The following is a 22,825-nucleotide window of genomic DNA, read 5'->3' on the forward strand; positions in this document are numbered from 1 at the left end:
ATGTAATTTTTGGCGTGAATATACATAACCCTAAAAGGTTAAAAGTCACAAAAGCATGACCTCGTGCGTAAAAAATTACAAGCATGGAAATACGTTGAAATTTGCTAACGGTCAAAATGACCGCTTCGGCTGTTCTAGTGGTAAACATACTATAAAACAAAACTGACTTTTCATTTACCATAAAAAAAATCTGGGATATTATTTCTTTGTAATGTCAATATAACAATCTACTTATACCAGAAAGAGAGAGGTTTGGAAACCTTTCGTATGAAAAATTAAATACACCAACCTTTAATTACATTCTCCAGTTTTATTGTCGGAAGTCATTTGATGAATCATAAGGCTTATATTAAGAAATATGCCTTACTAACTAATCAAAAGATGAATCAGCTGGTAAAAGCACTTACTGGAGCAGGTGAAGCTATTATCTGGTAAGGTAAATAAAACGGGCTGCTAAGTACAGATCCTCCTCCTTTTCACAAATCATAATACAAAATGTTGAAAATCAAATAGGTTTATTTGGTAATTTCACTAAAAACACAAATTTCCTAAAGAGAATTGTATTTCAATCATACTATGGATCAGGAATATGGAATCCTAGAAATTCAATGTCGCCTCACTAATAGAAAAGTTTTTGAAAAACTCAAAATGAAATATTTCAGATGTCATATTACACTTCAAAACAAGAGTACACAAAAATCTATAAAAACACTGAACATACAGGATTAACATTTTATTAACAACAGAACAACTCACTCTAGGGATTCCATTAATACCTTGGGAGCCAGTAGTAGGTACACTGCAGCATTTTAAAGAAAATAAGGTAATTAAATAAAATTCCTGTTGTATACAGCTTGTAAAACCCCAAATCTATTTCTCAGAAAACCAACTGTCTTTGTCCTATAAGGCTATGGCGAATTGAAATACACTGTTGGTCAAAAAAGTGTAACACGAAATATTTTCTGAAATGTATTTTACAATTACGTTCACTATAATTTGTCTATTGATTATACTTTACGTTCGGCTTCTTGGCTGAAATGGTCAACATTGTTGTCTTTGGTTCTGTGGGTCCCCGTTCCCATTACTGGTCGGGTGGCGCATTTAACCACCCGTGGCTAACTCTTCCGAGTTTTAGACTGGGCGTTTGTCCTTATTTACACCTCCCTGTATACACATGCAGAAACATGCAATACAGAATACAGGCGGTGGTGATTATTCTTTTAAGAGGAAGTCCAACTGGGCAGCCATCCTCATACTGAAATATAGTATATCCCTCCACATAGGGTTTGCTGTCAGGAAGGACATCAGACAGTAAAAGAGAGCCAAAACCACTTCTGCAATACAGTTCGCACCAGTGACTCTAACAGGATGTGGGAAAAGGTGTAGAGGAAGGAGAATAACAAAGATTTATTGTATTTTATAACTTAATTTTGGATACATGTTTGTGGGTTACTGTAGTCACGTCCTAGTTCGTGAACCATGGGCAACGGCTGAGTGGCCTAGTAAGTGGTCCTGAGAGTCGGGATACCAGTTGCTATGGAATGGGAGTGGGCATCTCGGACATATTCTGAGTCGTGGCCCTCCTTGTGCTCAGGCGGCTAGGACTATACAATGCGCCGGTGGTCCATAACCCGTTAGAGGAGAGATCCTCACTTGGACTATGTGCAAGTAGGGCAGCATCCTGCTTCATGAATTTACCGAGCTCAGAACACTTCAAGCAAGCCTCGGACCTATGGGAGTAATGGAGTCCCACTCCCATTTGACAGGCGAGGGACTCCTTGGAAACAACTTGGCGAACGAAATGGAATTCGATGGGGAGCTATCAATATTAATGGGACTTATGCAAGAAAGAAGGTAGAACTGGCTGAGTCAGCAAAGAGGATGCATCTGGATGTGCTAGGAGTAAGTGATATTCGGGTAAGGGGAGATAATGAGGAAGAGATAGGAGATTATAAAGTGTACTTGACGGGTGTTAGAAGGGGAAGGGCAGAGTCTGGGGTTGGGCTCTTTATCAGGAATACCATTGCACGCAACATAGTTTCTGTTAGGCACGTAAATGAGCGAATGATGTGGGTAGATTTGTCAGTGGGAGGAATTAGGACTAGAATTGTGTCCGTGTATTCACCATGTGAGGGTGCAGATGAGGATGAAGTTGACAAGTTTTATGAAGCATTGAGTGACATCGTGGTCAGGGTCAACAGCAAGGATAGAATAGTGCTAATGGGCAATTTAATGCGAGAGTTGGGAATAGAACTGAAGGACACGAAAGGGTGATTGGTAAATGTGGGGAAGATATGGAAGCTAATGGGAATGGGAAGCATTTGCTGGACTTCTGTGCTAGTATGGGTTTAGCTGTTAGGAATACATTCTTCAAGCATAAGGCTATTCACCGCTACACATGGGAGGCTAGGGGTACCAGATCCATAATGGACTATATCTTAACAGACTTTGAATTCAGGAAATCTGTTAGGAATGTACGAGTTTTTTTGCGGATTTTTCGATGATACAGACCACTATCTGATCTGTAGTGAACTAAGCATCTCTAGGCCTAGGGTAAAGAAAGTGAAATCTGTCTGCAAACGAATAAGGGTAGAAAGTCTCCAGGACGAGGAAATTAGACAGAAGTACATGGATATGATTAGTGAGAAGTTTCGAACAGTAGACAGTAAGCAGGTTCAGGATATAGAAAGTGAATGGGTGGCATACAGGGATGCTGTAATAGAAACAGCAAGGGAATGCCTAGGAACAACTGCGTGAAAAGATGGGAAAAGGCGAACATCTTGGTGGAATGATGAAGTGAGAGCAGCCTGTAAATGTAAAAAGAAGGCTTATCAGAAATGGCTCCAAACAAGGGCCAAGGCAGGCAGGGATTTGTACGTAGATGAAAGAAACAGAGTGAAACAAATAGTTGTTGAATCTAAAAAGAAGTCATGGGAAGATTTTGGTAATAACCTGGAAAGGCTAGGTCAAGCAGCAGGGAAACCTTTCTGGACAGTAATAAAGAATCTTAGGAAGGGGGGGAAAAAGGAAATGAACAGTGTTTTGAGTAATTCAGGTGAACTCATAATAGATCCCAGGGAATCACTGGAGAGGTGGAGGGAATATTTTGAACATCTTCTCAATGTAAAAGGAAATCATCCTGGTGGTGTTGCAAACAGCCAAGCTCATGGGGAGGAGGAAAAGGATGTTGGTGAAATTATGCTTGAGGAAGTGGAAAGGATAGTAAATAAACTCCATTGTCATAAGACAGCAGTAATAGATGAAATTAGACCTGAAATGGTGAAGTACAGTGGGAAGGCAGGGATGAAATGGCTTCATAGAGTAGTAAAATTAGCGTGGAGTGTTTGTAAGGTACCTTCAGATTGGACAAAAGCAGTAATTGCACCTATCTATAAGCAAGGGAACAGGAAGGATTGCAACAACTATCGAGGTATCTCATTGATTAGTATACCAGGCAAAGTATTCACTGGCATCCTGAAAGGGAGGGTGCGATCAGTCGTTGAGAGGAAGTTGGATGAAAACCAGTGTGGTTTCAGACGACAGAGAGACTGTCAGGATCAGATTTTCAGTATGCGCCAGGTAATTGAAAAATGCTACGAGAGGAATAGGCAGTTGTGTTTATGTTTCGTAGATCTAGAGAAAGCATATGACAGGGTACCGAGGGAAAAGATGTTCGCCATACTGGGGGACTATGGAATTAAAGGTAGATTATTAAAATCAATCAAAGGCATTTATGTTAACAATTGGGCTTCAGTGAGAATTGATGGTAGAATGAGTTCTTGGTTCAGGGTACTTACAGGAGTTAGACAAGGCTGTAATCTTTCACCTTTGCTGTTGGTAGTTTACATGGATCATCTGCTGAAATATATAAAATGGCAGGGTGGGATTCAGTTAGGTGGAAATGTAGTAAGCAGTTTGGCCTATGCTGACGACTTGGTTTTAATGGCAGACTGTGCCGAAAGCCTGCAGTCTAATATCTTGTAACTTGAAAATAGGTGCAATGAGTATGGTATGAAAATTAGCCTCTCGAAGAGTAAATTGATGTCAGTAGGTAAGAAATTCAACAGAATCGAATGTCAGATTGGTGATACAAAGCTAGAACAGGTCGATAATTTCAAGTATTTAGGTTGTGTGTTCTCCTAGGATGGTAATATAGTAAGTGAGATTGAATCAAGTTGTAGTAAAGCTAATGCAGTGAGCTCGCAGTTGCGATCAGCAGTATTCTGTAAGAAGGAAGTCAGCTCCCAGACGAAACTATCTTTACATCGGTCTGTTTTCAGACCAACTTTGCTTTACGGGAGCGAAAGCTGGGCGGACTCAGGATATCTTATTCATAAGTTAGAAGTAACAGACATGAAAGTAGCGAGAATGATTGCTGGTACAAACAGGTGGGAACAATGGCAGGAGGGTACTCAGAATGAGGAGATAAAGGCTAATTTAGGAATGAACTCGATGGATGAAGCTGTACGCATAAACTGGCTTCGGTGGTGGGGTCATGTGAAGCGAATGGAGGAGGATAGGTTACGTAGGAGAATAATGGACTCTGTTATGGAGGGTAAGAGAAGTAGAGGGGGACCAAGATGACGATGGTTAGACTCGGTTTCTAATGATTTAAAGCTAAGAGGTATAGAACTAAATGAGGCCACAACACTAGTTGCAAATTGAGGATTGTGGCGACGTTTAGTAAATTCTCAGAGGCTTGCAGACTGAACGCTGAAAGGCATAACACTCTATAATGATAATGTATGTATGTATGTATGTATGTATGTATGTATGTATGTATGTATGTAAATTTATATTATTTGAAAACATCCATGTGTTATACTTTTTTGGCTGGCAGTGTAGTACTGAAATGGGACAGAGCTTTTAGAGAACTAAATATAAAAGTACTGACATATTTCACTCTAAATGTCTATTGACAATCATTCACAATAGCAACACTTAGTCAATACCACTGAGGTATAACTTCAAAGTATAACAGTTCTGGATACTTATCTCTACAACTTCCATACTCTCTGTTTATAATCTATGTGTCAAATTCTTGTACTTCATGAAATTCTAAATAAAAAACTTTCACCACAAAAAAAGAAAGAAAAATCTTGAAGGAAAGTGAAAAATTAAAATACAAAAAACTAGCATATGCCTAATTTAAATGTCAACAAACATTTCTGCACAATAAACTGCTTGCTGCATGGTTAGGATGGAAATGGACTGGTTATCTGACCAGAATTTAACTACAAAAATTCTAATCACTTCTGGTGCATATGATGCATTTTTATTTTAAGACTGCTGATGTTCTAAACATAAATATTTTGTAATTCACAATATAAACCAAGCACAACATAAAGATACTTAAAATTATTACGTGCAGTAGTGTTACTATTATAAAAAATAAATAATTTTAATCTACACATTGATTTAACAGACAGGGCACAGGCCCTAAAATATTAAACACTGTACACAACTAAGGAGAACATCAACCATCTCTAACAGCTGCAAAATAAAATTCTTGATAGTGAGGAAGGGGAAAAAAGAGCCACACAACAATGAAGCACAGCTTGTTGTGCATGGCTCATTGTATAAACTATGACAAGTAGGACTAGAGTAAACATTAGCAATATTATATTGGTGTTAGTTAAATTGTGCACAAGAAAATAATAATACCCCACACAACCATCACTGACAGGCATTAATTTACAGTAGCGGCGATTGAGGATTAGAAGTGGGGGGGCCAAAAATGTACAAACAACAAAAAGTACCCAGGTTTGTGGGGATAAAGCGGGGTAAGTGGGGTAATAATTGTTTGTAGAGATTTTGATTCAATACTATACAATAAAACTTCCACCAAAGGAACAATATTACACATGTACTACAATTAAATATAAGTACAGCATGATTATACAATTAAAAATCATTTAGTATTTGACTACACACTAACAAACAGACACTAAAGAGACTGCCTGACTGACGTATGCGCGTGGCAAACGGGTGAATGAAACCTCAGGGTCCGTGACCATGGCAAAATAAATACCCCTGCTACTCTTCCTCACAGCACATGTGAAATCTCCACTACTTGTTGTGGCGCTATACAAATCGGTTAGCCGAGATGAACGATATTTCATGCGTATTTCCACTAATAATTTTGTTAATAATAAAATAAAATAAAAGAAATAATTAGCTTATAAGATGACAGGGCTTGTACAAATTGCTTTTCTTAATAATTCCTATATTCCTAATTTCAGCCGACTAAAATGGAATAAAAATTAATGCTTTCACCACAAAGTGGGGGGGGGGGGGGGTGCAATCGCCACTACTGTTTATTTACTTATAAAACAAATACTAGTCTCAAATTATAAACAAACACAGGAAAGCGAATTTTTAAAAATTCTCTCTCTGTTACTGAGTCATGCAATTATTGAGAAGTGAAAGGAAAAGGAATTATTGTACAATTACTAGGGCTACAATAGGAAGGCAGTTTTGAAATTCCTACTTTTTTTGATAGCCTCACCACCTGAAACCATTACTCTACATACTCTCTTTAACCCTCGAGATAACTGTGCCATCATCACATCCAGAAGAATCACAGAATCTTACTTTTTATTAACTCTAATAATATATTTACACAACAACGGTCAGCTAGAAGAACATTTCAAACTGAACAGAAGGCAAGTAGCAGCCACAAGACCTTCAGTCAAGAACCGCATAAGCAAATGCTCAGTTTGTCGGCTGAGGAAAAGAACCAACTCCTTTTTATTATCAGGTATGATTAAATGACAGTGTCTCATGACTCACTTAGATAACCCAAGCTTGGTCACAAGCAAATCTATACTTAAGTGGATAGAATTTCTCCAAAAATTGGATGGAGCCAAGATAAGAACTTCAAGTCCCAATAACAGTAAGATCATACCCAATATAGATAAAATTGCTCAATATCTAACACTAGCATCCTAGAAGATGCAGAAGAGGATAGCAGTGGATTCAAATTCTCAAGCAAGTAAATTTGTTTTTTAATGTCACAAGGATTTTTTTAAGTCTGGTAGATGACTGATTGCGTAGCTCAGAGAGCTGTATACAAGTGTTAGGATATTATTGGTTTATTGATTTCAACATGTCCATATTGTAAACTGAAATGAGGTGGAACAAGAGGCTGCTTATCCAAACAAATCAGGACAATTTAGATGGAAAGGTTAAGAGTTCAGTGGTAATTCAGTATTTCAATAAAGACTCAGGACAATTTATATTAATAATTCAAACATCCTACATTCTCCCTCTCCCAGCTTTAACAGTTTGAAATTAAGACCATACAGACCTTTTCTGTTACTATAAAATCATCAAATAAATACCTGAAGAGAAACACAAACTTCTTTATTAAATCTATATTATAACAATTAGTAACTACATGTAACATGTAAACAAAATCATCCAATGTATCAAGAGAGTCACTCAAACTTTATAAATAAATCACAATACTCAGATGCTAGATGCATTTTTTTTTCTCATACATTTCATATTATACACACCCACACCCATGTGCACGCACACACAAACACACACACCTGATGTCACATTTCCTCTAAGTCAGACTGCACATTCCCCATGGTTATGAGAATACATCAATAATGTTCTTTCTTTATTGCTTTTAATTATACGGCAATTCATCTTTATTTTGGTTTTGACTCAATTCTCCACCTCAGCCACATTTTTTACAGTCTTTTCATGTCTAGATTTATTCATTTTCTTCAACAAGTACAGTTTCAAGCATATTCTACCTTCATATGCTGTATCCTGGGTCACGATACATGGCCTACATGCTCAAAAACTATTTGCAGATGTTCTTAAAGCAGATTGCTTCCGCTGAATTTAGTTACCTGCCCAGCAGCATCCTTTCCTCAGGGCCCTCATTCTGAGAAACTAAATGGACACCACCAGCACCTTAGCATTTCTCATAACTATTTCACACATTTCCTCACCTCTACAACTCTAGCTACTCTGTCCACCGTGATTCCCCCATGTTAGGGTAAAGATTACTCAAACATCAGTCAGCTATAAATAATTTTTGTTACTTTCCATCTGATGTGGAGAACTGATCAAAATGGCAAAGAGCTTGTCAAACTGGGATGAAACAGGAAATATGTACATAGATAATATCACAGGCTGAAACATTTAGTGCTAATGCACCTATCACATGCATATTGATCAAGACTGCTATGAATGAATGCAGCTACATTTTATCTCTAGTTTCCTTCTCAATGTACAGGAATGACAGCAGAGCAATAAGAAGAATTTATATCAACTATTGTGCTCCCACTTGTAACCATTCCAGTTTAAAATGGTAGGGAAATGGAAGAAGATGAGTTCAAATTTATTGGAATACCGAATTTGAAGAGTGCAGATGGGAGGTGCTGCAGACTTTTTACAGCTTTGCTCTTTCATTGCAGGCAAAAGCACAATGGTTCTAAACTGAAGGCCAAATGACTGCTATCTACCCATGCCAAATTCTACCCCAAATAGCATGTGTGCTGTTGGCCTTACCAATACAAATGTACAATTTCAATAAACGAAAAGAAATCCTTTCTTACTGAATTATGTTTTAGACACATGTCAGCAAAACTATATAATGTTTCAACAAATAATTTGCATTAAGAGAAGTTGTTACACATATAGCACTCAATGTCTATGTTTGAGTCTTATCTTGCAACACCAATTCTCAGTTTATTTCTGTATAATACTTCAAGAATTCTCATGTCACCAAATCTCCTAATACATTGCAACCTTGACAGTCAGTTACGGATAGAGGTAGTCTTCACAGCGACAAACTTTCCTTAATGAACTTCTTCACAGTGGTGCCAACAGATGTGCTTGAAGGACCCGAGGTCGTAAATGAAACCTAGAGAAAAAAGTAAAAAAATGAAAGTCAGGTGGAGTAAATTATTCTACTTAATGAACAACAAAATTTCATGGAATTTACCTTAAACAAGTATGGCTGTACATCAGGATATGTTGTATCGAAAATGAGATCCAGCTCTGATTGATTTGGCATTTTGGGGACATACTCATGCCTATTCATTACTTCAGCAATATAGAGAATCTTCTCTGTTAGCATATCACCCACTCGTTCTCTGCACACCTGACGTTCTGAAATTCAAGAAATGACCGTACTTACCAAAGGAATGTGGAAAATGTCACCCAGTGTCCTCACAGAGATTCATTTATGACAATCACAAAACAGTTATGGAAATATCTACACAGAGGCTACAAAATTCTTACACAAACAATGGTTTTCAAAAAAAATGCTGCAGAAGGTTAAGTTTTAATATGTATTAATATGAATTGGCAATGCTGCCATTTTTAACAGAATTTCATATATCCCTAAACTGTTTCATTTCCCTTCTTAGCTTGCACTGGAACATATGAAGAAATAGGCTAATAAAATACAAACTTCCAGCAATTACAAATATAAAGTGCAAGATTAAAAAAAGTCAAACCCATAGCACGACTGTCAAAGCTCAGTTCAACTGCCATCTTCCAAAAACAAGCCTTTGCAACTCAAGAGGATTCTGATATAGAAAATACACCCATGAACGAGACTGAGGACATGGAGCATGGGTAGGCAGGAGAAGACTGAACTAAGTTATAAACATTACATTATACAAAACAGGACAATCCCACTATTTGGGAATATTTCTACTCCTCTACAAAGCAGAAATATAGCAAAGAAGATGATCATTATTCTTCTAACCTAAGTGAAAGAGACATTTAATCATAAAGTAACATCTGTTGAATGCTGAAATATACTCTTTACTAAATATGTTCTTGAGGAAATTGTGCAACTTATAAGGGTTCACAGTCTGAAAACTAATAATAATGTTATGGGTTCTACGTCCCACTACCTACTTTTATGGTTTTTTGAGATGGCAAGGTGCCGGAATTTTGTCCCACAGGAGTTTCTTTATGTTCCAGTAAATCTACTGATACAGGGCTGACATATTCCAGCACCTTCAAATACCACCAAACTGAACTAGGATCGAACCTGCCTACATGAGTCCAGAAAGCCAATGCCTTAACTATCTGAGCTACTCAAGAGTCGGGAAATTGATGCTGTAGGGAAAAACATAGAGGAAGTAAACGCTGTCATAAATCTTTCCACTTAGCCAGAACGATGCGTTCTTCTCACGTGAATATTCAAAATTCATGGTACACTGATGGCATAACTTCAGAACAATTTTGTTTGCTCATGTGGCACAACAGGTCTAACAGTGTTTTATGTTCATTATCCAGTACTTTAAATTATACATTTTGTCTATAGAGAGACAGTCTTGTGGTGCATGCTCTGAGTTTGATACTCAGCCCAGGGATTTTACGTGAACTGAGGGCTGGAACAGGGTTCACTTGGTCTCATGAACCAACTAAGGAGCTGTCTGATATAGAGGCAGAAGACCCAGTTAAGAAAGCCAAGCAATACAGCTCAGGATGTTGACACACTAATTATGCATACTGCAGTATTTGCAGACCATATGGGTGGGCAGCAATCGTCATGGCACCACGGGGTGTTGTTAATGGTCTAAAAGGTTAGGGAGTGACTTTGAGTTCAAATCAATAAAGATGTGATGGTAAGTACATTCAAAGTTATTTCATAATGCTTAAATACAAACATCTCTTTACAACAGTGATTCATAGAATAATTATATAACACGTAGGGAAACCCAGGTAAGTCCACTTTTGGTCAAAAATTAGTTTAAGTGTACCAAGCAATCACTTATAATGATATCTGCATTGTGTAAAAACAGGTAAGTGATCTTGTAAAAAATTATGTCATTACTGACCATTGAACTTTCGAGTTAAGTTAGCAGTCTATGCACTTACATGGTTATGTCAACTTATTTGATATTGCTTGAAGGAAGCAATAAAAACAGGAACAAACGGGCAAGATAGTTTTGAAAAGTACTGGGCTATTGGTGATCCTGATAATAGAGTACGGTACCTATCTCCTCTCATCACAATTCAGGCACCCAAAACATGCAAAGTTCAGGAAGAGTCTCAAGGGAAATTGGGATAGTGTGCTTGTAAGTACTATCTTATCTTCAAAAGCAAAAGTAATTAAATGTGCAGAGAATGTCTTCGACAGACATCATGAGAGACTACAAGTTTTATAGAAAGGGTCACAAAGGAAAAAAAGGAGGACCTCATCAATAGCAACAGTGCCTGGAAATGGAAGAAGAGAGGCAGTACCCTGAAATAAAAGATCAGACAGTGAAATGGGAATCATGAAAAATGACAACATATCTTTTCCAAGCTATGAAAGTCATTATTGTTAGCAGAGGGAAACAAAAAAGTTTCTATCCCCAGACTTGAGCAATAGTAAGATGTACGATTTGCATAAACAGTGTACTGATAGTCCAGTGTCCTTGACTATCTACACTAAATGCTTCCAAGAGTTCTTTTACAATCTGTTTTACTGTAGATAAAATTAACCATAATAGATACTTGTATCTGATATTGTACCTGTACTGACTTGTCTAAAGCTATTAAAAACTGTTTAAAAATAGTATGTGCTTGGTCCACCTTGTCAATAATACACTTTTATAATAGCGTTTTTAATACCTTTAATTTGTTTTACGTTGCACCGACACAAATACGTTTACGGTGACGATGAGACAGTAAAGGCCTAGGAGTGGAAAGGAAGCAGCTGTGGCCTTAAGGTACAGCCCCAGCATTTGCCTGGTGTGAAAATGGGAAACCACAGAAAACCATCTTCAGGGCTGCTGACAGTGGGGTTCGAACCCACCCAATATCTCCCGGATGCAAGCTCACAGCTGCACGCCCCTTAGCGCACGGCAAACTCGTCCAGTGCTTCCAAGAGTTGGATCTGACATTTATAAGAGGTCTAAACAAGATACATGTCATAAGTGTGATTTAATTAAGATGAAAATGAGCACATTGTCTGTGAACATCAAAGAAGAGTCTATCAAAGACCGTGATGTCCACTACAAGGCAGCAGAAGCAGCTTATAGCGCAAAACACCAGGACAATGAGGCAGCCCTATTGGATGGAAGAAGAGGAATTTTTGCCTTGGACCCTCAGTAATGTATTTCCACACCCTTTCTGACTACATCAGTATCATTCTACAAACGGCAATTATGGACATTTAACCTAACCATTCATGAATTGAAAACAAACGATGCAATGTGTTTCTTAGGGGTTGAAATCAAATTGCTACCTGCATATACCAGTTCTTTTCCCAGTTGCCTGACAATATTCAGTCTGCAGTATTTTATTCAGACTATTGCGGTGGGCACAACAGAAACTGTATTGTAGCGGCCATATTCACATACGACCACATACAAGAAATACACCACAAATTCCTGATAAGTGGACATACCCACACAGAATATGATGCAGATCATGCAATAATTGAGAAGGAAAAGAAGAAAACTGGGATGAAGATCAAACTGGTACCAGTTAGTGAAGTAATGTAGACACAAAAATTCCTCCTAGGTATTTGTCAAAGAAGTCATTTCCTAGATTTTTCAACAGTCCTGAAGACAGCACGCCCATTTCAAACAAAGAAGGTTCACACTGAGGAATATAAATTTATTTGGCACTCAACACATTGGTTGAAATAAGTTAAAGAGCCAGTAAGCACCATTTTCTTCAGACACTTTCAATGAAGACATATTTTCAAGAACTGTCTCTTCTGATGATGTAGGCATCAATTTTTGATAATGAGACAATGTCTCTCATAGTGCATTGGCACTGCCGGTGGCTACAATTAGCCTACGCAGTGCCTCCACGGTATGCACTATCCAGCGTCTTGGTAGGTGTGCTAGGTACCAACTGATGAGCCCAGCCTAGCACACGGAGGCGAAACGCTGGCAACCAGGAATGAGTTAGCTGGAAAATTTATAATGTCCAATAACGGACCATTTATATTGGTATTAACTGTCTCTTCGACGACAAGGATGAATATCTTTACCATCGTCTCTAACAGTGATCTATGAAGGCCCAGTACCAGTCAGGAGAGGAAAGAAGAAAGATCTTCTGGGCCTCCTTTCTCTCACTGACAACATATTTCATGATTTTTATAAGAATCTATCAACTGCTCCCGTTCCTACAAGTGATCCAGATCACAAAGATATTGATGCTGACTAAAAAGAACTTTCGAAAGTCGAATTAACTGGATTGTTCTATTTAGTACAAGCTGCTTATTATAAATGTCCTTTTCTTCTATTCCTAACGAAACTGCATGAATAAATTACTTTGTGGAAATCTTAAAGTAAAAGTTCAAAACAGAGTAAGTTTTTTGTTTTTCTGTTTCACCAATCATGAATCGGAAAAGTATGTACTGTATAAGTCATTCTGTACCCTAATGGTATACATATATTTATTTTAATGGTTTTCCATTTAAAGAGGCATCAACATAACCACATTTTATACATTTTATTTCTGTCCATCAATATGCTGATTTTAGGACTAACTGTGGACTTTAAATACCTCCCATGTGAAATATCACATTACAGACTTACCTGTTTTATCCTAAATGCTGTAGTATTACAATGAAGACATTATGTACTGTTCCATTTATAAGTAGTTTAAAAAATGAGTTTGTGATGCCATTAATGGCAAGGGAAAGCTCTGAAATCCCTCCTCCTACTGCTGCTAGAAAGAACATTGCATGAACATTCACAAGGGATTATAAAACCATTGATGAAAGGCTAGGATGAGCACCCTGCAAATGATTAACCAATGGAGCGACAATTTGCATGCTGATCAGCACTGGATTCAGGGCAAACAACTGAAGTTGTATTATGTCGTAAGGACCACAAACATCTACAGGATGTCTCAAACCTTTTGGGTCAAATTGAAACAGGTGATAGTGAGTCCACAATCGATTACATTGAGATAGGGAACCAATGGTCGGATATGCGTATTTATTGCGTTATGGACATACACAGCGCACACCGCATAACAACAATGTACCTCATAGTAACTGTTCAAAGTGACAACCGCCAGTCTCAATGCATGTATTGCAATGGCGCAAGCAGTTCTGCCACACTCTCGCAAAGATCCTGGGCGTCTGTTGTACAATGGAACACGCAACGGATGATAAACAGCATACACCCATGACCACCAAACAGACATACTGTACTGTACACAACTTAGCTCACAGCACGTGTGTCACGTGACGATTGCATGCATCGCACTGGCACATTAACCTGTGCCGCACATACTCTACTATCCCTGGTGTCAGTTGTCCATTGCATCAGAAAGCTTGTGATGTGTCCATAGTGAGGTGTCTTACTGTGTACAGTGCATGACGCGTAGTCAAATATGGGAAGTTACTTGATATGCGAGTTGGCATACATGCATTTAATGCATGGTGCGGCCCATAAAGCAGCACGAACGTACAGAGAATGCTTTCCCAACAGGCGTCGTCATTCTGATTGGAAGAAGTTTATCTCCATGGATACCAACTTACGAGAGACGGGGTTGTTCACGCCACAGAGAGCCAGCCAAGTTTCCACCAAAGACATGTCTGCGTTGGATCGTATGGCCGATCACCCAGCAATAAGCACCCATCAACTTGCCCGTGAAACACACACTTCCAAGAATACAGTGTTGAGAGTAATGGTGGAATAGGTATTACACCTGTGTGCAAGCATTGGCACCAATGGATTTTTAGCCCAACGTTCACTTCTGTCCATGGATTATCCACTGCAGTGCTGTAATGCTGAACTTTGTACAGTTCATATTGTTCACGGATGAGGCCTCATTCATCCGTGATGGTGTTTTCAGCAGCGGCAACAGCCGTGTCTGCAGTGAGGACAATCCCCACGCCACCCACATCGGTGACCATCGATTCTCTGTCAGCGTATGGGTGGGCATTGTCCAAGATCACCTAATAGGACCTTATTTGCTGCCTCCCCATTTGACTGGTTCACATTACCTGGTGTTCCTGCGAGATGTCCTGCCACAGTTCCTGGAGACTGTACCCCTTGTTGTCCACGAAAGGATGTAGTTTCAACACAACGGTGCACCAGCGCACTTCGATGTTAATGTCCCCGAGCACCTGAACATGTACCCTCATCGTTGGATTTGAAGAGGAGGTCCTGTGCCATGACCAGCATGAACGCCAGATCTCATACCTCTGGACTTCTTTATCTGAGGTTACGTCAAGTCGTTGGTGTAAGAAACCCCCATAGAAATGGATGAAGACCTGCTTTGGTACAACAGACACCAAGGATCTTTGAGAGTGTGCGGCAGAACTTCATGTGCCATTGCCAAGCATGCACTGAGACTGGCGGTCGTCACTTGGAACAATTAATATGAGCTGCGATGCTGTTATGCAGTGTATGCTGTGTATGTCCATAACACAATAAATGGGCATTTCCGACCATTGGTTCCCTATCTCAATATAATCGGTTGTGGATCCACTATCACCTGTTTCAATTTGACACAAAAGGTTTGAGAGACCCTGTGTATTTGATTTTACGTAGAAGTATAAGCTATAAGTTTCCTAATTATATACATTTTCTTCAGTTTCCAAACTTTTCCCGAGTATGAAAGTTGCAAACATTGAATTTCTGCAAGCAAGCTAGCTTGTAGTTTTACATGACTGCTGAAATCATGATCATAACTACAGGATCTCCAGTTTTATGTGGAATCTGAATCACATGAACGCAACTTTTCCATTCATAAATCCGACATATTTTGGTTAGGATTTAACCATGGCCAACTTGGAGAGATGCCAGTGGCAATGCCACTTTGTATCCCATCTCCCTCTTCTGACAGTGAATATAAAGCACTAAGCTATCTATATATATAAAATAACTTGTCCTGACTGACTGACTGACTGACTGACTGACTGATTCATCATCGCCGAGCCAAAACTACTGGACATAAAGAAATGAAATTTTGGGGATATATTCATATTAAAATGTAGGTGCTCGCTAAGAGAGGATTTTTGGATATTCCGTCGCTAAGGGGGTGAAAAGGGGGGTGAAATTTTAAAATGAGTATCTATATCTCAAAACTTTAAAAGTTTACAGGTGTAAAAATTGGTATTTAGAATCTTCTTTAAAAATAAGGAAACACATATTTTTTTGTTTTCAGAAAATCCCAATAGGAGGGATGAAAAAGGGTGAAAATGGGGGAAAATGGGTTGAATGCCTTTAATCAGGATACCGGTACTTATATCTCAGAAACTGAAGATATTACAGACCTAAAAATTGGTACTTTGGATCTCTTTTAAAAATAAAGCAGCACGTATTTTTTTGTTTTTGTAAAATCCAATTAATGGGAGGGTGAAAAGGGGGTGAATTTTTAAAATGAGTGAATCTATATCTCCAAACTTTTAAAGTTTGCAGATGTAAAAATTGGTATTTAGAATCTTTATTAAAAATAAAGAAACACGTATTTTTTTGTTTTCGGAAAATCGCAATAGGAGGAGTGAAAAGGGGTGAAAAAGGGGTTGAATGCCTTTAATGAGGAGGCTACTTATATCTCAGAAACTGAAGATATTATAGACCTGAAAATTGGTGTTTGGGATCTCCTTTAAAAATAAAGAAACACGTATTTTTTTGTTTCTGGAAAACCCAATTAAGGAGGGTGAAAAGGGGGTAATATTTTAAAATGATTGTATCTATATCTCAAAACTTTTAAAAGTTATAGATGTAAAAATTGGTATTTAGAATCTCCATTAAAAATAAAGAAACACGTATATTTCGCTTTCGGAAAATCGTAATAGGAAGGGTGGTAAAGGTTGAAAAAGGGGTCGAATGCATTTCATGAGTCTACTTATATTTCACAACCTGAAGATATTACAGACCTGAAAATTGGTGTTTGGGATCTCCTTTTAAAATAAAGAAACACGTATTTTTGTCTGTGGAAAATATAATTAATTGGGGGGGGGGTTAAAAAGGGGGTGATTTTTTAAAATGAGTGTATCTATATCTCAAAACTTTTTAAGTTTATACATGTAAAAATTGGTGTTTAGAATCTCCTTTAAAAATAAAAAAACACGTATTCTTTTGTTTTTGGAAAATCCCAATAGGAAGGGTTTAAAAGGGTGAATAATGGGTTGAATGCCTTTCATGAGGCTACTTATATTTCAGAACCTGAAGATATTACAGACCTGAAAATTGGTATTTTGGATCTACTTTAAAAGTAAAGAAACACGTATTTTTTCGTTTTTGGAAAATCCAAATATTGGGGGTGAAAAGAGGGGGTGAATTTTTTAAAATGAGTGTGTCTACATCTTAAAACTTAAAAATTTACAGATGTAAAAATTGGTAGTTAGAATCTCCTCTAAAAATAAAGGAACACGTATTTTTTTTGTTTCCCGTAAATCCTAATAGGAGGGGTGTAAAAGGGTGAAAAATGGGTTGAATGCCTTTAATGAGGATACACATATCTCATAAACGAAAGATATTACAGAACTGATAATTTGCATATGGGATCTCCTTTAAAAATAAAGAAACACGTATGTTTTAGTTTTGGAAAAGCCAATTAATGGCGGTTAAACAGGAGTGACAAATTGGGGTGAATTTTTTGAAAGACTATCTACAGAATACCTTGGAAACGTAAAATGTTACAGACGTAAAGAGTGGGTGTAAATCTCCTGTAAATGTAAAAAAATATAGGTGATTTGTTTTTGGAAACTCCACTTAAAGGGAACTCAAAAGGGGTGAAATTTTAAAATGAGAATTTTTACAGTATATCTAAAAAAACTTAGCATGTTACAGAAGAGAAAAATGGTATTTTTTTAAATCTCTATTAAACATAAAGAAACGTGTACTTTTAGTTTTCGGAAATACCACTTGGTTGGAGGGAGGGGGGGGGGGGTAAAAGTGACTGAAAATGGTGATGAATTCTTTTAATTAGGCTACTAATATCTCAAAAATGAAGATGTTACAGACATGAAATTTGATATTTGCAATCTGCTTTAAAAGTAAAGAAACACGTATTCTCGGAAAATCCAAAGAAGGGGGGGGGGGGGGGGGGTGAAGAATTGAAAAATTAATAGACTTAATTGTATGAGAATACATACATCTAATAAAAACCAAAGTTGTTACAGACGTGAAAATTCGTATTTGGACCTCCTTTAAAAACAAAGAAGAACGCGTTTTGGTGGGGAAACCATCTTGGAGGGCGGGAGTGTAAAGGAGTTGAATTCCTTTCATGAGGACACATAAAAACTGAAGAAGTCAGAGTCGTGATAATTGGTATTTAGAAGATCCTTTACTATTAAAGAAACAAGTACTTTTTGCGGGAAAATTCACTTAGGGGAGGGGGGGGGGAGGAGTGTGAAAGGAAGTGAAAGAAATTGAATTATTTTTATGGGGATATTTACATCTCAAAACCGAAGGTAATAGACGTGAACATTGGTGTCTGGAATCTCCCTTAAACATAAAGAAACAAGCATTCTTTTAAATTTGTTGGTGGGGGGGGGGGTTTGGCGGTAATTAAACTTAACGGCGGTGGGGGGTGGGGTGTAGAAGGAGGTGAGACCAATTGATTTTACTGTTATTAATGTACTTATCAGGATCCTCCGTTTCTCAGGCGGCAGCGCGCCGGCCTCTCACAGCTGGGTTCCGTGGTTCAAATCCCGGTCACTCCATGTGGCATTCGTGCTGGACAAAACGGAGGCGGGACAGGTTTTTCTCCGGATACTCCGGTTTTCCCTGTCATCAGCCATTCCAGCAACACATAATAATAATAATAATAATAATAATATTCCGGACCGTCGTCAAATGCACGGACCGCGCTGGAAACGGCTCCTGGACGGGTAATGACTAAGAATGCAGTCCGGCCGCGGGTTCAGTGCCACCAAGGCACCCAATATGAACCACGCCGGATCTCCTGAAGGATTTTATCCATATTAAAAATATTATAGGAAAAGATGGCAAAGATTTACGAACCCAACTGACCGGGAGGAATACCTGAGCCTAGCCCGGGAAGTACGAAATCGATTGCTGGAAAGGAAGATTTAAAAATGGGAGGAAACGTGCCGTAAAATCATAGAAAACCAGTCAGATCGGGAATTTTGGTGGATTCTCGCAGAAAACGAGTCAGATCGCGAATTTCGGCGGAGTATATATCTAAAACAATAAGCATTCAATTATAAATTTCAGTATAATACCGTAGCGAAGCACGGGTATCTTGCTAGTATTTCTATAAAATTTTGAACAGCCCTATCGAGCAAGTTGTGCCGTATACAAACAGGATTTGGAAAATAAAGAATGTTGTGGATAGGAGTGCATAGCTGGGTTGTTGGAGCCGGTCTCGTGTGAGCTGAGTTGAATGTGAAGTAGACACTGGCCTGGTGCAGTTGCTGCAGGGCAACTTATTCAATTATTGAGTGTAATGATCTTCAAAACTGAACTGAATATGCTTATTGATATTTCCATTAATTGTGAAGTTCAATCAGTTATTTTTTTAATGCTGAAACCGTTAGTCCTATTGATATTCATCGGAGTCTTGTTTCAGTCCATGGACAAAGTGTTATGAATGAGGCCAATGTTAGTGAGTGGTACACAGTTTAAAAATGGTAGAACGCTTGTGACACACGGATCAGGTTGCCCCTCTGTCATCATGGATGAAATGAAACAAAAGGTTGATCATATATGTCAAGAGAATTTGTGTTTTACGATTCGTGAACTGCATGAGCAATGTTCTGAAGTGACTCATACACTTCTGCTTGAAACTGTCACTGAACATTTGCAGCACCACAAAAGCTGAGTGAACGAGTTCTGCCTTGACTTTCTTGAAGCATTATGAACATTATCACAAGTTGTTTTTACAACTTGTCTTACGATGCACCCAAACAGATAGGTCTTATGGTGACGGTGGGACAGGAAAGGGCTAGGAGTTGGAAGGAATCGGCCGTGGCCTTAATTAAGGTACAGCCCCAGCATTTGCCTGGTGTGAAAATGGGAAACCAAGGAAAACCATCTTCAGGGCTGCTGACAGTGGGGTTCGAACCCACTATCTCCCAAATGCAAGCTCACAGCCGCGCGGCCCTAACCGCATGGCCAACTCGTCCGGTATATCACAAGTTTATTGGCTAAATTGTCACAATGAACAAAACATGGGTTTTGCATAAAACCCTTGAAAGGAAACAGCAATCACTTGAGTGGCATCATTCAAACTTGCAAAAAACAAAAAACAACAACAAAAAAACAACAACGTGAAGTCAAAAAAACTGTTATCACAGAAACTCATGTCATCTGTTCTCTGGAATTGTAAAGGAGTCATATTCATTGGATTCATACCAAAATACACCAACCATAACAGCTGATGCCTACTAAGCTACTTTAAGGATCAACTTAGATTGGACAGACGGTAGGAACTTCCTGATAAGATATACAGAACACCGCAACACTTTAAAATATACCGTAGTTGTTTCTCGGCCATAAGCAACCATCATAAAGACTGTAATCATAGTTATACCACAATAGATCAAGATCTAAAAATTCAACAGCATGAACAAAAAGGGACACTATTCAGTTTAAAGGCATAAAGTGGCAGGAAGGGATCCAGTTAGGCAGAGATGTAGTAAGCAGTTTGACCTATGCCAACAACTTTGTCTTAATGGCAGTGTATGCTGAAAGCTTGCACCTAATACCCTGGAACGTGAAAATAGGTGCAGCGAGTGTGATATGAAAATTACCATTTCCAAGACAACAGTGATGTCAGTAGGTAAGAATCCCGACAGAATTGAATGTGATATTAGGAATACAAAACTGGAACAGGTAGATCATTTCAAGTATTTAGGCAGTGTGTTCTCCAGGTTAGTGCATAGTGAGCGAGATTAAATCAGGGTACAGCAATGCTACTGCAGTAAGCTCACAGTTGTGATCAACAGTATTCTGTAAGAAAGTCAGACCCTGAGCAAAACTATCTTGACAACTGTTTTCAAACCAATTTTGCTTTATGAGAGTGAAAGCTGGGTGGACTCAGGATATGTTATTCATAAGCTGGAAGTAACAGACATGAAAGTAGCGGGAGTGATCGCTGGTACAAACAGGTGGGAACAATGGCAAAATGGTACTCGGAATGAGTATATAAATGATAAGCTAGGAATTAACTCAATGAATGAAGCGGTATGCATAAACTGGCTTTGGTGGTGGAGGCATGTGAGGCGAATAGAGGAGGATAACGGAACCGCTCATGGAGGGTAAGAGAAGTACAGGGAGACCAAGATGACAATGGTTGGACTCAGTTTCTAATAACATAAAGATAAGTGGTATGGATCTAAATGTTGCCTCAGAGCTAGTTACATATAGAGGATTGTGCAGGCGTTCGTAAATTCATACAGACTTACAGAGTGAATGCAGAAAGACATAACAAATCTATAATGATGTATGCATGTAGGTATGTTTTTATTTATTTATTTATTTATTTATTTTGAATCTTAACAGAGGACAAAATTATGTTATATTTTATTATACATTTCTGATGATGTTATTTTCCATAATAAGCACTTTATAAAATTCCAGAACTTATTACAAGTTTGCTAGAAATTATACTTTCAGGCATGCCAACTTTCAAAAGTATAAAATCAGGAGAAATTTAGCAGCGAATCGCAACGTATTACAACATCACTGATGGATGAACATGTATTAATTCATTATAATTCAATACACTAACAACTCTATTTGGCCTACATTGTATATATTTTTCATTATTTATATGTGAACACTAAACACTGGACATACCTGAACTTTAGGAACAGGTGACTTCTCATCCTTCAACATGCTGAATTCATTGACTAACTGTTGTTCAACACACCCGTAGCTGACTTAGCCCCCTTCAGAAACTCAGAACTAAATTTTTGCTCAAAAGCACTTGCCTTGCTCTACTGATTTTAAGGTTAAAAGTTTCTCCAAACTTTCTTCAGACAGCAAGGATTTTAACTGTGTCTTTGTGACTCTGATAAAAATCCATTCACATTCTGTATTGCTATGTGCAATTGATAAAATGCACGGCTGAGAAAAAAAATGCAACACCTCAAGATATTTGAGAAACTGTGATAAAATATACATTTTAACATTCCCCGTACCCTCCTATGAAACTTTTTAATATGTACTGGATCTTAGGAAATGTTATCAAAGATTGTTGAATGGAATGAACTCAATAGCAGGCAATAATAACGAACAACAGACCATCCCAAAGGTATAGTGTTCTGCAGGTGAAAGTTACTGTCTATCAAAAGAATGCACATCTTTGTTTCCATACCTTCATGGTTACCTCCAAGTGTGATGGAGGGAATTCTCTGACCTAATCAGTATTAGACAACACTTACGCTACTTACAGCAGAACGTTACTGGGTGAAGATGCTGCTAGGGCAGTAGTGTTAGTAGAGGATGGGTGCGGCTTGCGTTACGTGGCTGTGTTGCTACACTGCGCTCCATCAACCATTTCACGTACCATTCAGAGGTATTGGCAAGTGGGTTCATACACTTGCAGGCCAGGATCTGGTAGGAGGAGGTCAACTTCTGCAAGGGATGACCAGTTCTTGCGCCTTCCAATTCTGCGTGACCGGCATAGTACTGCGGTTCAAGCCTACTGCGGTTCAAGCCAGAGGTAGGCTTGAACAGGTACGAGGTGTGAATGTCAGTGAGTGGATAGTGGTGAGGAGGTTACGTGGTGCTCAACTCTACTCCAGAAGACCTGCTAATGGCCAAGATCTTACACATCAGCATCGACAGAATCGCTTACGTTTCACAAGAGATCATCGGGATTGGGTTGATGAACAGTGGGAGAGATAGTGGGTTCGAATGCCACTGTCGGCAGCCCTGAAGATGGTTTTCCGTGGTTTCCCATT

The 22,825-nt window shown here is 38.5% G+C and overlaps 1 protein-coding gene across 1 annotated transcript in view; it reads right to left on the bottom strand.

Annotated features, from left to right (window-relative positions):
* Nucleotides 1–498: 498 nt before the first annotated feature.
* Nucleotides 499–22,825, bottom strand: part of Atg101 (autophagy-related protein 101) — a 99,346-nt gene continuing 77,019 nt past the window's right edge. The window contains exons 4-5 of the mRNA XM_067141008.2: nt 8,969–9,135; nt 499–8,887 (exon numbers count right to left, since the gene is read on the bottom strand). Coding sequence (XP_066997109.1) covers nt 8,804–8,887; nt 8,969–9,135 — 251 coding nt within the window. The 3' untranslated portion in view covers nt 499–8,803. The remainder of the gene's footprint in view (nt 8,888–8,968; nt 9,136–22,825) is intronic.

Source organism: Anabrus simplex, chromosome 2 (assembly GCF_040414725.1).
Source record: "Anabrus simplex isolate iqAnaSimp1 chromosome 2, ASM4041472v1, whole genome shotgun sequence".
NCBI classification, from domain to species: Eukaryota; Metazoa; Arthropoda; class Insecta; order Orthoptera; family Tettigoniidae; genus Anabrus; species Anabrus simplex.